General features: G+C 40.9%; 1 protein-coding gene across 3 annotated transcripts in view; it reads left to right on the top strand.

The window, feature by feature from the left end:
- asic4a (acid sensing ion channel subunit family member 4a) overlaps positions 1–17,344 on the top strand; it is a 150,808-nt gene that overhangs the window by 126,725 nt on the left and 6,739 nt on the right. For all 3 annotated transcript variants that reach the window (XM_088314551.1, XM_088314552.1, XM_088314550.1), the window contains 4 exons: positions 9,458–9,602; positions 10,830–10,957; positions 11,076–11,229; positions 16,566–16,619. In XM_088314551.1, the coding sequence (XP_088170677.1) occupies positions 9,458–9,602; positions 10,830–10,957; positions 11,076–11,229; positions 16,566–16,619 (481 nt within the window). The remainder of the gene's footprint in view (positions 1–9,457; positions 9,603–10,829; positions 10,958–11,075; positions 11,230–16,565; positions 16,620–17,344) is intronic.

The raw sequence follows: 17,344 nt of genomic DNA, 5'->3' as shown, positions 1-17,344 counted from the left end.
GTGCTTCGGATCCAAACAGACTCTTTAACAACCCTCCGCAAAACCTTTCTCAGACTTGTTTGCTTAGAAGATTCATGCAGAATGAAAAAAGAACACGAAACGCCCCCCACCCACCCCTCTCCGTGCTCAGAAATGTTCCATGCTTTCTAGGCAAATATTGTTTCTCTGGTGGGAACAGCCGGATAAGTGTGTGCACTTATTGCACCATCTTGTGAATGAAGCAAGTGTTGCATGCCAATAAACCACTCGGGACTAAACATCCAGATGTATTTTCTATAAGAAACAATTGTGCACCCTGGACTGTTCTGTTGCAAAACCAACGCTGACAAGTAGTTTACTTCCATTTCAGACCGACTTTTACCATTGAAATTGATTGAAAGGCCAGTTAAAAAGCCATAAAAAAATACCAATAACAAAAAAAAACACTTCATTTTTGTCACGTGACAAATTGCACTGTATTTTACAAAAACAAAAAACTCAACTTTATTTATAGACCACTTTAAAAACGACCGTCGCTGCATAAAAAGTGCTGCACGCGGAATAAGAATCAGCCATCCAAAAACAAATCGTTAATACAATAAAAACATTAAATACAATAAAACACTGAAAAATGCTGAGTGTCATGCTGAGTCAAAATCCATGAAAAAAAATGCATGCATATAAGTTTTACCGATAGACAGAGAGACTCCGCTTAGTAACTCCAGTCGCATCTGATCAGCTGACCTGGCGCACACCGAGCAGGAGGAGCTCAGGCATGTAAGGTGGGCCCAGGTCATTTAAAGGTTTAAAGACAAATAAAAGCATTTTATTATAAACTCTCAAATTTACGAGGAGTCAGCCAAGGAGGCCCTCCTTTCGACAAGCTACAAGCTCGAGGGAGGACTAGCTGGAAAAGTCAAACCTCACAAATGTTTTTCTGGATGAATCCACAAAAAAACTGCCACACACTCACGTCCATTTTTTAGTGCAGTGGTTAACACAACTGACATTTGTGCATCCATCCCCTGCTGTGACCTTTACACGATCAGTGGTATAGAAAACCTTCCAGAAGAAATGAAAACTGAAAGACTCGTTTTTCTCCACTTTCATTTCCTTTTGGTGGGCCATGGCCACATATCGCAATATTTTTTGCCCCACAGTGTACAGCAGGGGTGTCAAACTCATTTTTGTAGATGAGCCTCATCGTCGTTTTGGTTTCCCACGGAAGGTTGTTATGACCAGTTTTGAAATCAGAAGACAGTAAATAATTGTTTGTTTATTTTTTTATTTTTTTTAAAGGGAGAATTGGTAACAAATAAATGACAATATCTCATACCTCAATGTTGTTAAAAGTGAAGGAAATGTGCAAGAAACCGGAAGTTGACACATCATTTGTCCTTCACGGGCCACATAAAATGAGGTCGTGGGCCAGATCTGGCCCCCGGGCCTTGAGTTTGACACCTGTGGTGTACAGTATGCCAATTCCATCTGATTGTGAGTTCGGAAAGGTACCCACTCTAATTCAAACTTACAAGATTTCAAATCTTCAATGTTGCGGAGGACACACGGAGAACGTGTCCACTCCACCGAACGCCATCTGAGAGGCGAGCTTGCGGACCAAACGTCGAAAACCAAAATGTCGAAAACCAAACTCGCTTTTTGATTTGATATGCAAAACGCAGCCTCACAACTCTGGTTTGCGTTCAGTCTTATTTATGCGCGTCTGAATATCCCTCACATCCCCTGAGGCTCTCGCATATTTTGTACTGATAAATGTTGAGCATAGATAGCATATCGGCCGCTTCTGTCCAGGCATTTAGACAGCATGTGGCCCCAGTCCAACATATCCCCCAAAGTTTTACCAACCGATTAGATGTCTTGGCTGTGATGAATACGAATAAAAAAAGGATGGTGCGGGAACTGAATCGTTCTTTCTTCCGGGGAAGTTTTTTTTTTTTTTTTGAAATATTGTAGGTGCCAGAGTGGGAACGATGAGTGATTGCAAGCTTGGGAAATGAAATCCTGTGTGAATGACGGAGGTACCTTGATTAAACGGGAATATGAGAATGACCGTCGACAAAGAAAGTCAAAAGGTAGACGAGTGCATAAAGCGGGGATGATTCAGCTGCGCGTTTCTCCTCGCTCGCTTGTCTCCTGACACGCTCATCAAACAGCGAAGGGCAACTTGAGGTGAAGTGCAAAGCGAAACACCCATTTCTCAGGTATGGTAATGTGTTCTTTGCTATCTTTAGAGACATTTGTTTAAACATTCCCCGTCAATGCACTGCACCCACACCTCTTCAGTGCCATCGGCGAAAGCTGCAGTGAGGAATAAACAGTTACGACTCCAACTGGAATAGAATAGGAGGAGAAATGATGAAAGCCTACAACAACCTGATGAGTCGGTATCGACATAAAAATCAGCATGGACAAACGTATTGGGACGTGCTACAGCAAGGTGGACTCAAAGTTCTGTGGTTTGGGGTTCGGCATTTAAATGTTCGGTATTAAAAAATACATTGTAGGTGTGAACTTTCAGTGGAGTCTTTTTGTTACCTACTTGGAAAAACAGTTTAAAAGTTGAATATTTAACATAACACAGAGCTGCTTAAGTTGGTTCCGCTTATATCTGACCCAAAGAACTTTTCACTTTTCACCAAAATAAAAAAATGTTTTGACTCACTACAGAGTTGAATGTTGTGAACTACCCCCCCCCAAAAAAAAACTCAATGATTCAAAAAAAAAAAAAAAAGATGAATCAAAATCATGAAAAATGAAGCCGTTCTCTCTGCTCTCAAACGCTGCTAGCTGGTCTGCTGAATGCGCTGAAACCGATCAAATTTTACTTCAGTGACCTGCAAAAAGTACATATTTGCGCCCTAAAAAATAGATATGAATAAAGCCACCGGTGGCTGGATTTTATCCTAAGGTGCCATTAACAAAATTTTCCATCCAACGACAACAAGGCACTCTAAAGCATCCACAGCAGCCTGAAATCGCGATCCACACACTGGCTGTCAAGTTTGACTTTTTTTTTGTTGAGCGCATTACTGTGTTTTTATGAAGTTCAATATTATAAGATACAATTTTTTTTTGTTAAAATGACTAAAATGATCCTGTTATGAGCTGCAAATCGCATTTAGCACCGTGGTGGAGTTGAGGCCTTGAATTTAGTTCAGAGGAAGCTGTCACGCATCTCTCCAAATTGTAAGTATGGAGCTTCTATTTGTGAGTTGCTGTATTGTTGCTGGAGAGCGTGTCCATTTCCAACCTGTTATTTCAAGAGCATCTATTACCCATCCATTAGATGAGTGTGTATGGGTGAGTGGCAGCAAAACTCGGTGGGCCAAAAATGGAAACAGAAAGATGCTCTGTCGGAGTGGACCAGAAAGAGGGCAGGCGGGGGTGGGGGGGTGGTTTGAGTCACAACTCCCACAAAGATGACTGAAACAAGCCCGGCGGGGTTTGACAACACACTTCATTTTAATCTATGCGGCGTCGGAGCCCAACGTCCGCGGCTTCAAACGATCAAGTGCGTACGACACCTTTTTTTTTTTTATGAAAACCTCCCCTCCGTCCAATTCATCACGTTGAACGATCATCCCTATTAATCAGTGAATCTCAGCGGAGTTCGCCCTAATCTTTCCCCCCGTTCATTTGCATTCGTCATGACTATTCGAAGAAATTATCACATTTATCAAGCGTGTTATTCCGCCCAGCGGTAGAATGATGACAAACCACTAATTGCAAATGATAGAGCTCGCTTGGATGGCTCTGTGAGAAACCACGAGTGAAATTGAAACAATCAGCTGCGTAATGATCTATGGAATATATGCGCACAATAACGTGATGAGTGCTGAATTTGGAGTTCATGTTCAGCCGGCTCGGCTTGGATTTGTCGCTCGGCCAAAGTTCGACCCGTCTTTCGGCCAACTGCTGCGAGACGACAGCGCGCTTATGAAGGTCACCGTAGATTTTGTGTTGACCAGGCACCGCATGTGATCTCGATGCGCAAAGCCATGATAAAAGTAATCTACTTGACTTTTGATGAAGGATTATTTCAACCCGGTTTAATCACGGCGCATGGAAAGATTTAAAAGAGCTGAATCGAGGGGGGGGGGACTGCAGCTTTTCAAGATAGTGGACGACCTGGTCTCAACAAATTGCATATCCGTGTGCTTGTTTGTTTTTTTTTTTAATAATTAAATGATTGATTTGAATAATTGAATGATTCCAACTGAGTGTCTGGATAGGAATCTAACGATATCCCATTCCATGTATTTATTTATGCCTACGCTGAAGCATTTTGAAGTGAGCCCAAAAGAGAATTGGGTCACTTCAATCACAAATAAATGCCACCTTCAAACACCGGTTTTAATTCATACAAACTCTCCAGCCTCAATCTCCATGTTTTTATTTCTGTCTGTCTAATCAAAAAGTACGAAGGATGTTGGATATCAATTTATTTCAGAGCGATACCAGTACGGCTATTGACTCTTTGAGTACTCTCTGAGATCGAGTTCCGATTTAACGCGAAGATGAAATTTTGTGAACTTTCTTTCTGACGCAGATGAGGATTCAACAAGGCGGAATAACCCAATGTCAGATTTTGTTTACCTTTAGTATCAGTGGCTGGTATCGGCAGCCCCACGACTTCTAGATACCTTAGATCAGGTGTGGTCAAACTATGGCCCGGGGGCCACATGCGGCCCGTTAAATGTTTTAATCCGGCCTGCCGAACTTGAAAAAAATTAAAGGAATAAACCTTGTTAATGTTTGATTTTCTAAATATTTTCAAACACAGATATTTTGTTGAAATCTTTTTGTTCATTTTAATTTAAATTAAATGTATTTTTTTTCTCCGATGAGGTGAGGTTACCAAAACACTCCATCCATCTGCTCCTGGTCCGGCCCCCTCTGTCAAATTTTAGAACCCGCCAATCAAAAGGTTTGCCCACCCCTCACTTAGAATAAACTGGTATCGGTACTTGCCCATGCCGAGTAAATACGACCAGCAGAAACTTAATAAACAGAGAAGGACCAATCGTAGAAAAATTATCGAGCTCCGCCCACCAACCTCTATGGGGACAAAAAAAAAAACAAAAAAAAAACAGCCAAGCAACAGAAAAATGATACAATTGGACATTTCAATTTCTGGATCCAGAAAACATCATGAAAAATTATGCCTTTATTGACATAACCACCCTCGGTTTTATTTGACACAGTTTGAGTCGTATTTTATTGAACAATAGAAGAGCAAGTTGCACAACTGTTTCAGATGTTTTTGTTTTTGTTTTATTTTTTTCCGTCAACCCAAATGGAATGATAAAGGACACAAACATTTCTAAGACAATGACTTGGGTCTATTCTGACATCATTAATATCCCATGACACAGAAGTGTCTCACGGTGGCTTGAATTATGCAGAGCCCCACCTTCTGTATGATGTGGCCGCATGTCGTGCGTACAACCCCAAATCTTCTCTTCTGCTGTCGAGTAAGGATGCGTAAAAGATCATCATGTATTAATTATGAATTTCTGCTCGAATGAACTCATGTTTGCATTTTTAAAGTGGAGCAAGCAGGGCAAAGTTGCATTATTTGTTACAGGTGTGATGAGTCGTTTGTTTTCCAGCGCATTACCTGATATCGTGAAAATGTTTGAGTTATTGTCATAATCTTTTAGTGCGTATGCTACCGGGTGTTGCATTTTTGTTGTCTTTTAAGTCGTCTTTTGCACGGTTGCACCGCGACGACGACACTGTCTCGAGTTGTTAAAGATTCATACATTGTCATGTTAAACTGATTTATTTATATTTTAGTTGTCTTGCAGGAACATCATGATGTAACCCGCTTTTGTTTGCTTGTTCGTTTGTTTTTTCACCTTGCTTGGTAAAATACAAAACATCTATTTATATTGAATTGGTACCAGCCAGTCACCAGTTTTGCAAAATCCCCATTGGGGTAAGACCCGTGCAACATGAGAAAATGCTTTATTTATTTTGCTTATGGGAGGGATGAAGCTGGATTTAAAAGCCGGGAAAATAAAATCGGGAGCTCCTGAAAAATCTTGAAGAGGTGAAATAATTGGAAGACATTACCATGGTGTCAGGGAGGAGGAGGGGGGGGGGATCTTGTAAATATATCAACGTCCTAAAGTGCTGAGAGCACACCCTGGGGTGCTTGGTTGTGGCATTTTCTAAAGCAAAGCAAAATCCTCCTTCACCTCTGTTGCCCGTTCCGTCAGAGGAAGTCCGCCTGTTGGGCTTAAACGTGTCAATGAATGGTTGAGAGGATCAGCGATAAGTGAAGCTTACCTCCTCGGCTACTCTGCCGCAGCCAAATTGAGATTAAACCATTTCGAGCAAGCAGCACATCTCAACTCAAGGGGTTAACAACTTCACTTCTCATTATACTCACTGGACATGCACCAAAAAAAAAAACAACGGAAACAATTCAATCACCTGCCAACTCGTCAAGACAAAAATACAATAAGTAAGTACACATATATTGGGTTTTACATCAATGCTTAACCATATTTCCAACTTCATATGAATCAATGGATAAAAATAGTGAAGCTTGGAGTAAAGATCTTGCTCATCATCTGTTCACTTGAATGACGGCTCTTCGTCTTTATCCTTGTGCAGCGGAGTTCCTTGCCTCATCGCTTAAAGAAATTATCGGCCTAACAGATGTCCATGATTTCACAACCCTGCCACGCCTGCGTTTTAGAACCCGGTAGCAAGAGGTTCTGGGGAACGGTTGCATTTTGACCACACAACCCCTAATGAGTGTCATGGAAAATTGACCACACGGGGCGGAACCAGGCTGTTTTGTGGTAGAATCGGTAGAATGGAAAAAGGGCCTTATATGATATCCCAGAGGTACTCCATTGGATTGAGGTCTGGGGATTGGGCAATGCTTTTGTCACCTTGGAACAGTGGTTCAGTTGCGGTATGTCGGGTGTTCGGCAACCAAAGCAATACAATTTGTTTTGGTTATCTATTGACAAGATAGTGCTGACAGACTGCAGCTCTCAGGAAGTTCTAATAGTCATGCTCCAGGAGGAACCCGTGGCCCATTGCATACGTGTAGGGTTCGAGGATCTCCTGGTACCAAACAGAACTTGTGTGCATGCCTCTCCAGATACTCACTCAAGCCGGTAGCAATACTAAAAGTGCAAAGATGTCTTAAAACTACCTGACTGAATATATCACGATCTTGTTATAATGCAAAAGACTTATTTGAGGCATATTCTAAGGATTCATTCACTACGAAAGCAAACATTTGCTCTCATTCTTTATACAAACGGTGCAGCCTGTTTAAAGGCCACAAAGCAATTACAGCAAAAAAATATGGATTTTTTTTTTTTCCCCTCTAAAGCCACATAACACGGTTTATATTTCCTTCTCTAATCACAGTTGTGAATATGCCCGGACAAGGACTTTAGCCTGCAACTCTGCTAGATTTATTGTCAGAAGTAAATACACTGGTGGTGTAGAAATAAGACTTTTTGTTGCTTTGCAAGCAACCTTCATTTACTGTATGCTCAGTGCACTCATTTGGCAGATCTGTTTGATCTCAAAGTCAGAACACAGACGTCCATGTTTAGGAGTCATCAGCATGACTCTTTAAGATGTCAGCCTGATTGTTATTTGTGTCTCTGAGGGTCTTGCGGGTTGACTCTCCTGACCAGACCTTTCCACTCCTACCACACTATCATTACCGCACAGCGTTTTCTTCACTAAACTAAAACAATGGATTTGGCTCGCTGTGTTAGTTCATGCCTTATTTAGTCGCAAAAAAAAGCGAGAGGTAGACTTTCTTGGTTTAACCACCGCTGGAAATCTCAATGAAATGTGATTCGGAACGTTTCACCAATGTAACTAGAATGACATCCTTCCATTTTTCTATAGTGCTTGTTTTTAGATTGGACTGGTCGGCAGCCAATCACATTCACGATATAGAGCACAGGTGTCAAACCCAAGGCCCGGGGGCCAGATCTGGCCCGCGCCCTCATTCTATGTGGCCCGCCAAGGGCAAATCATGTGCGTCAACTTCCTGTTTCGAGCACATTTTCCTCTTCTGCTTTCCGTCAATTTGTTGTGTGTATGTGATAACGTATGGTGATCATGGTTCACAGTCATAACGGTCCTCTGGGGGAAACCATAACTACGATGTGGCCCGTCCACAGAAAGGAGTTTGACAACCTTATTATCGAGAATATACAGTACAGTTTGTTCCCTCTTATGCAAAAAGATAAACGTCCAACTACTAACTAGTTTGTGCGCATTTTGCCCCCAAGCTTGACACTCACAGGCCACAATATTAGGTACACCATCATTTGCAGCGCTATAAAATGGAAGTAAATATATAGAAGCATCTCATTACATCCAGAGTGTGTGAGCCACAGCTTATCCTCTCTGACTTTTGGCGAGGAGGTTGGCTACCCTCTGGACTGGCCAGCAGTCAACCACAGGCAGATGTGCTAACTACCAGTTCGCCATGTTTTTCTGATCAATTACATATGCAACAAAATGTCAGAAACAGCTTTCAGTGGGATGTGGTTCCCGCCACTACAATTGACCTTTTGTTTTCCCTGCCGTTTTTTTTTTTTTTTGCCGATGGGTGTGTATTATTGCAAATCATTAAGGCAGTTTGCAGCAAGGGCTTTTGCAATCTAACGTAATGGTTGAGAGGAAAGCTTGGATCTGGGTATGAAAATACACAAAAGCACACGTTGAAACAATCATGTGATGTCGTTTATTTATTTAGCTTTGCGTATGTATTTCAGGACAACGCAAACTGATATTGTACTTGGTGATTGGTTGTCGGGTGATTTATCTAGCGATGTGTATACGCCACAAAGTCCAACAAATCAACTTTTGAAATTCAATCAGTCCATCCGTTCCATATTTCATGCCGGCATTTTGATTAAACCAAAAATGAAGTTGTTTGTAGGGACTGGATAATGATTCCCTCTTTATAAAATGATATGCACCTATAAGGAGTGACATCTTGGCCGTTTATGATCAACAGAGGCGTCCTTGCTTCTGTCGGCGACAAGGCGCTGGCAAGCTGGCCGACACGCAGAGCAAGAAATGCACTGCAAGCAAGCACAACAACATCAGTTTTATTTTACTGTTATTTGCTGACATCAAAGTTTGAGGGAACATGAGTTTACCTGATTGCTTTTTCTGCAATTTACTGCCATGCTTTTCTTGCCCCCACATTTCTCTCTGGAACTAGAAATCCTGTTTGTTTCTTATCATAATATCACATAAGCCACTTTTGGGAAATTTCAAGGCTATGATTACATTTTGTACAATAACAAGACCAATTAAAAATTGGTCACTAACACAGAAAGAATGTCATCTTATTTATTTATGTTCTCCTCATTTCAATCTCGCTCTCGTCCAAGCTTGTCACCGGCAGCGCCTTGAATTTGTCAAGCTCATGTTAGGTTGTGTTTTCTTGCAGGTTTACACCAGATATGGGAAATGCTACACCTTTAATGGGAACAAGACCTCATCCAGGAAAAGCAAGCAAGGGGGAATGGGAAATGGGCTGGAGATCATGCTGGATATCCAGCAGGACGAATATCTGCCAATATGGAGAGAGACAAGTAAGCCTGCAAACATTTTGTGTCCAGCGTAATCCCTTATGCTACTGCTTGATGTTGAATTAACATAAAATAATAATGCGCCTCGTTTTTCGGGGGGATATGCTGCAAACTCTTCCAGCCAGAATTTGTAAACTGATGAGAAAACTAACTGTCAGCCCATTGAGTGAAAATTGTTCGTATTCGAGTGAACACTTGGAAGTCATCCATAATTCATTGCGCGTGGCTGTCTTCACTTCGATTTGTAGCGAGTCTGAATTCATCCCACAAGAAATAATCGAAATACAGTTACAGTATAATGGATTCGTCAAGGTCGATCCCCAATACGTTGGAATTAGAAATGCGGTATAATAATCAGGTGGGGTGTTAAATTGCACCGTCATCAAAAATGACTTGACCTCTCTTTCTATTAAAAACCTGTGAAAACGACGACACACTCAATTGTAATGGGACACAAAACAAGGCAAAGAAAAACTTACAGTTTGGCTCTTAGGTGTAAAACTGTGTTTTAATGTGCTTGGCTTTTTGTTTTGCAAGCAAAAATGTAAGCGTATGAGTGTTTAGAAGGTGGCCAAAAATTACACTTAATTCCTAACAAGTAACATTTTGCAAATTAAGAACAATTTAAAAAAAATAATAAAAGGCTTCTCTTAATTTATTCTCAGTCGCAATTGAAGTTTCCTGGAAAACTAAATATAATGTAGTGTAAAAAAAAAGTTATGCATTGTGTACTTAAAACAACCACATAGCATATATATAACACACAATGCAAAATGCCATAGACGGGCTAATGGATAGCATCAGCGTCCTTTACGCAACTGATACATGAGAACAGAGAAGCAACATGATAAATAAAACAATGCACATTTTCTTTATCCTCTGCCAAAAACAACGCATTTTACTGTAGTTTACTGTGTCACTTACGTTCGTTTTTGAAACTGTTCTTCATGTATTTCTGTGCGTCTTTGTGACCAACGCGTGTATACAAATTCTTGGGGCAAATCAAATTTGTGAAATGAGGTTTCACTGTAGTGGCACCAAATCACTTTGCTCCCCAAAAAAGAATTGCATTTTCGTCAAAATTATTTAACGTATGGTTTCCATGTGCTTTTCACACATGGGAAAATGTTTCATGATTATCATTTGAATGTGGAGTGTCACGTGTTGACACCACATTTATTTCCTTTATCTTTTGAATTTTCCGTGCTCTGCCTATGCTCCATTTTGAAGATGAGACGTCTCTGGAGGCCGGAATCCGAGTTCAAATCCACAGCCAAGATGAGCCTCCTTACATTCACCAGCTGGGCTTCGGTGTCTCTCCAGGCTTCCAGACCTTTGTTTCATGTCAGGAGCAAAGGGTAGGTCTTTATCGTCATCGTCTTCAATCCCGGCCACAAGCCTCATCACCACCTTACTGATTTAGTCGTGGACAGTTCACCTCTGCTTGCTGCCTGGTTAACAAATCTCTGTGCTCAGCTGACATACCTGCCCCAGCCTTGGGGGAACTGCCGCTCCAGCAGCAAGGAGAAGTTCCCCGGATACGACACGTACAGCATCAGCGCCTGTCGCCTGCTCTGCGAAACCAATGAGGTTGTGCGAGTGTGCAACTGCAGGATGGTGCACATGCCAGGTATGATCTGATTACACGGGTACGGTCCAACAATCTCACTGATTTTGTTTTGGCTTGTTCATTTCAAGTGTAATTCTACTGTTGACCACTAGATGGTGGCACATTATTTAGTTTACCATGCCATAAATTTGAAAGAACAAAAACAGGAAATGCTTTCAGCTCTCCCTCGTTCTTGTTCATAATTATTGAATGTCATCCTACGTAATCCTGCTTTTTACACCTACAGAAAGTGCCGTTTCTAGATTAATTTCAAAATGCACCTTTTTGGGCATGATTATTAATTCATCTATACTATGCATAGAGGGATGGTGCATTGTTACGGTATTTGGACAATCTATTGTCAATATATTACAGTATGCAGTATGTGTTTACAAAAATGTGTTTATAGGCATTTTATGCGATAAAAAAATGTCTTGGGGTATTTAAAGGAAGTAGATTTTCCTTATTGCGGGGGCTGGAGGAGAACATAATTGATGATTTTATTATGTTTTTATGCAATTTAATTGCTGGTTTAATTTTGATAAGAAACTTAATGAATTTTTTTATTTATTTTTTTGCGGGGGGCTTGAACAGATTAATTTCCAATTGATTAAAAAAAAATCATAATAAATTTAGTTTGACCTGGGTCACAAATTACATACATGAAGATACCGTTGAATATTTGAACATCAATTTCCATATGGCATTAAATGACAATGTCTTTGTGCAGTTTTCCAAATCGATTCATTCCAGCACCAGCACTGGAAATTTCCAACTTCCCATTTCGTGTCGATGGCAACGTGCCAGCTGTGCGATTGACAGTTGACCAGTCCAGGATTTACCCCGCCTCTCACCCTGAATCAGATGGGCTAGGCTCCAGCCCTACTGTGACCCCGCACAGAATAAGCAGTACAGAACACAAGAATGGATAACACTGAGTGACAGTCAGCGTGAATTACGAAATCAATTACTAGTCACCGCGTATCATTGGAATCCTCGCAGGCAACTGTTTTAATAATCAGTCGATCTACAGTAGCCTCGCATTTACATGATCTCATGAGGCACATGCAAAATAATCCATCTGCGTTTTGGCCCACTTGAACCTTTGGAGGACAGATTTAATTTGCTGTGTCTGACCTTGAGCTGTTCTACGTGGAATGGAATGAGTGGAGTGGAATGTTCTCCAGCTGTGATGGCAGCTCTCAGTCAGGTGCCAGCCGTGATTAACATCGATGTGAATTTCAGGAACCTGTCGCTCGGGCAGTTTACGGCTTTCGGTGCAAAGCGCGTTTGTTTGCATGTTTGTTGTATTGTCAGAAGTCTTGTAATTATTAACCGCTTAGGCGCGTGGATGTTAATATTGTGGAACCTCCAAAGGCAAACACATTTATTCCATAAGGCGATTTAAATGCTTTTGACACCAGACTGGATTTACACTGCGCGGCACAAGTCATGCATTTCAGATTTTTCTACTGCTCTCAAATGTCAAATTGTGATATGCGTCATTGAAAAGAAAAAGAATATATATATACGTACACAGTGCTGACTTCCCTATTTGAAATGAAGAAATGCCATTAATCTGTTCCAGCCTCCCTAGAGTCGTTAAAACTCATAAGTAATGACATATTGAAATGAAACGTAAAGAAATGAAATATTTTTCATCCGTGGACAGCTTGCTGCTTCTTCTGATGTATTTCTTGTAAGTGTCAAATAAAGACATATGGCTACGCTTGGGGATGTGTCAGCTCCTCTGTAATCCGCGGTAATATTAGTTGTTCTACGCTGAGGATAAAGAACGTAAGAACAGAAATACTATGTCAACTTTAATATTTGTGTGCACGTGTTTCATGTGTTCTGTGAATCGCGTGGCTTAGAATGTACATGGAAATAAACGGACGGCAAAAAAAAATGTTCCGCGGTAATATTATATTTCTGATTGAATTATGGGTGCAGATTAAGTAAAAAACTTCATATCCAAAAGGCACGGTCGGATTAAAAATAAAAAAATTAAAAAAAAACGGCGTTTGCCGTGTCAACCAGACGTTTATCACTATTGATTACCGATTTTTCATTTTCTCTAAACGTCTGGAGGATATGACTGAGACGTCAAGTCTTTCAAACACTAAATGAGGTGTCTAGACTCGCACAGCGTGCGTCATCAACACGACTGCAAAGAGTCATGCCACTGAATGTAAACTGCGTGTTTATCTTAAACGCTGCATTTAAAATCCGGAAAGCCATGCAAACTTCTTACAGCGCACAACCGCAGAACACCAAATTTAGGAACAGTAACAATATCATGTCGGGACGTGCATGCATGGCTGGCCTTTTGACATATCACTTCCGTAGGAAACAATTTGGGATGGTCTGCAAATCATTCGCACGTTTTGGATCGTAACGTCTGGGGAAAAAAAATAATAATAATAATACTAATCGAAATTGAGTGGACAAAGAATAATAGTGCTGCCTTGGAATATTCCTCAGGGCCCCAACTATTTTATTATCGGTATGACAGCTGTACTATTATAACTGCTTGTCCATTGTTTTTAAGCGTGGGAAATCAATTTGTGCCCTAAATTATAAATGGCCGCTGCCTCGTGGATCTGTCCCAGATAGAAATCGCAATTTTACTTTGAGAACGATCTTCAAATGAATAAGACAGCAAAGAAATGCATCCGTACTGGGAGAAACATTTGAATTAACCGATTGTGAGCGATGATCACTTGGGAGAGCGCCAGCGCCACTTTTTGCTTCCCACGGTGATGCATTGCATCAGGAATTCTATTTCTTGTAGATATCGCATTTAATAAACGCCGAAGCTTTGCTCCGCTGCCTTTCGTAAAGTGGCGTGTCGAGTGCCATACATTAGGAGCAACAATTTACTGTTGAATATTAAGAAGACTCCAATTTCTTTATGGGACTCCTGAGAGCAATTTGGCTCCAAAGCTTGTCAAGGGAGGCCAACTTGTGAATAGAAAGTCTTTTTCGGACTCAACCACACACACACACACACACAGCTGTTCAGATTTTACAGCACTGACTTCTGCAGTTTTTACACAGTAAACAGGATGTGGACGATAATCCTGTCTTGCACATGCAGTCGTTCTCGCTCAGCTCTGCTGATAGCTTTGTTTGCGTACGTTGGAATATTCCTCAGGCACCATCTGTTCAGCAAAGCATACATTTAGTAGCGGGAATAAACACACGTGTTTCATTTCCCCTTATAATTTTCTTGAGCGGCCCTGCGTCCCTTTAGAGGCGCTCTATAATCAAAGAGTGTTTTTTTATTATTATTATTGCTGTTGGCTGGTGTTTAGATAGTTGCAAAGATGTTTATTAAATATGACAAGGTTTATAATTTGCAGATAATGGCGTTATTTCTTTTGTCCGTTTTTCATGTCCTGTTTTTCCTGTTTTGTCCGGTTTTTTTTTGTTTTTTTTGTTCGCACCTGCTCGTCAGTCCTGTTCCTTGTGTCCAAACGATCAGCTCGCTCTGCCACTCGTGTCGACGTCATTATCTCATCAGTTTGTTAATATTTCACTCCCTGGCTTCTTTCTTTCTTTGTTGGTTCATTGGAGGATTTTTTTGTCGTGCTATGATTCCTCTTGGTGTTGTTGTTGGTTTTTTTTTAAATAATTTCCGTTTGAGACGACCGCACCATGGTTATTATGGTTTTGTTTTTTTTAGTTTTATATCATTTTATTTTTTAATTAGTTTTCAGGATGACTTTGTTAGTTTTTATTAGTTTTAGTTTTTTTTAAAAACACTTACTTTTAGGTTTAGTTTTTGTATTAGTTTTTTATTAGTTTTACTTGTATGCAGGATTTTAAAAAAACACCACAGCAAAAATATTTCCATCCATTATCTATACCGCTTTTCCTCATAAGGGATGAGGGGGGGGGGTGCTGGAGCCTAGGCGGGGTACACCCTGAAGTGGTCGCCAGCCAATCGCAGGGCACACATAGACAAACAACCATCCGCGCTCACACTCATACCTCGGGGCAATTTAGAGTGTCCAATCAACCTGCCAAGCATGTTTTTGGAATGTGGAAGGAAACCGGAGTCCCCAGAGAAAACCCACGCAGGCACGGGGAGAACATGCAAACTCCACACAACAGGGGCGGAGTCGGAATCGAACCCCACCGTGCTAACCATGCCACCCTTGTGTGGTATAAATTCAATAAAAATATTGTTGTGACCTCCCTTTGTCATCTACTTGGGGGGGGAGTTTTCCTCTCCTTAATCAAAATATGCAAACAGCTGCTTGGGGCGCTTGCTGAATATCACAATATCCGACTTGAAAGACTTTTCACTTTGAAACTGTAACTTTTTGTTTGTCTTCAATTGCCCTGTCAAGTGGTAGTCAGCTGCAGCTCCCGCGTGACATTTCACTCATTCACAATGAATGTACTTTTTGACGTCTATATCCGTCAATGGCAGTGAATGAGTTAATGAGAACGCGCTCTATGGAAAACGGATGAATGGCATGTTGGGGCTGTAAACCAGCAACGAGGTCCTCTTATCAACAGTGTCGCCTCAAAGCTTGTGCAGTTGATTACAGTAAGTCAACACGGGGCTGATAAAATTCTAGAATGGATGAATAACGAGCTCAATGCGTCATGAGGATAAGCAGTACAGAAAATGCACATTTTGTGACTTCATGTTTAAAGCATCCTCCCCCCACGTTTAAATCGTATACGACCATTAAGACATAGAAGCAAAAATGTGTTTTCCAAGATTTGCTTGCCTTGAAGTTAATATTTTAGTGTCTGGGTCTATTTCTATATTTGAGCGACCACCCAAAAAAGCTATTAGGCCGTTCTTGTCCTGTGACATGTGGACAGCTCATGGAAACACGGCCGAGCTTTTGTCTCTTCGGACCAAAATAAAGCACGGCTGCCCTTTTACTGTTCAAGACTGTAATTTATTCTCTCGCTGATAATTGCACGACATTGTACAAACAAGACATAACGGTGAGTGTGGAAAAAAAGTCACGTAGACAAGCAGATGTCATTTCACCGTGCATTAATCAACACACCTCATAAAGAAGCAAAACAGCAGAACTCTGTTAATGACTTGTGCCGCTAATGAATTCCCACATTTGATGGACTGGCCAATGTTTTTTGTTTTTTTTTCTGAGGATGTTTACTCTACATATGCAGGCTGCATGCTTCATTTCTCAGGGACGGCCACGCTGGGTGGATGTGAGTCATCGTCCGCGCGTCTGCCTTCATTGGGAGATGAATGATAAGCGACGGCGTGTTGTTCACAGCCGTTCTTCCTCATTGCGGTAGACGCGGGTCACTGATCATTTTGTTAGTGATTGATCGGGCTCATTATGTGCTTTCCTCTCCAGGAACCGCTGATATCTGTCCTCCTAATAAAATCAACTGTGTTGACAAAGCACTTGGTAAGAAACAATCTGCCTTCATTTCTTTTCTCATTACACTCGAGAATGCGACACAATAGGTATACAGTACAAGGTTTTCAAAGATTTTCTTTTTATGTGTATATATATATATATATATATATATATATACCAATACCATAGCCGGAGGTAATTTGAATACCTTCAAATGACTTGCAGATTGTGATTTTGTCACTTTAGAGTGGGATGACCTCCATTGTTGAACCGTTAATATTAAACTTATTCGTCATTTCTACAGCGTCTCCTTCTTCAATCAGATCTCGCGCTCTCCTCCAGCACATATCGGGACGGAACAAAAAGTGCCGCACTTTCAATGGCATTAATGTTGCAGTACAAAAGAATTTATGCTAACGGACAGATATGCGTAGATATAGGCGCTGTATAATGACACTTTTTTTTCCGCCATTTAAGCCACACATTTAATTACGGCTCTCATCGCTAAATTTAAAAAAGTTATTTGATATATTAAGAGTGGGTTATATCCAGATGGGTCACATTCACAAATACAATTTTATGAATTATGCCAACTTGATGGAAGGTAATAGCTTAAAATATCATTTTCATTGAGGAAGACTTTCCTCATGAGAAATAGACATCATTGTTTTCCTGCATAAATTTAGACCACATAATATAAATCATTCGTTCTCGTCTGTGTCACACCAGGGTCGCATTTTCCTGATGACCACAAAGTCGCCACCCACTTTTGG

This window comes from Idiotropiscis lumnitzeri, chromosome 14, assembly GCF_059441095.1.
Source record: "Idiotropiscis lumnitzeri isolate Australia: NSW breed Sydney's pygmy pipehorse chromosome 14, RoL_Ilum_1.0, whole genome shotgun sequence".
NCBI lineage: Eukaryota > Metazoa > Chordata > Actinopteri > Syngnathiformes > Syngnathidae > Idiotropiscis > Idiotropiscis lumnitzeri.
Note: the sequence above shows the minus strand (reverse complement) of the source record. Positions and strands in the feature narration are given on the sequence as shown.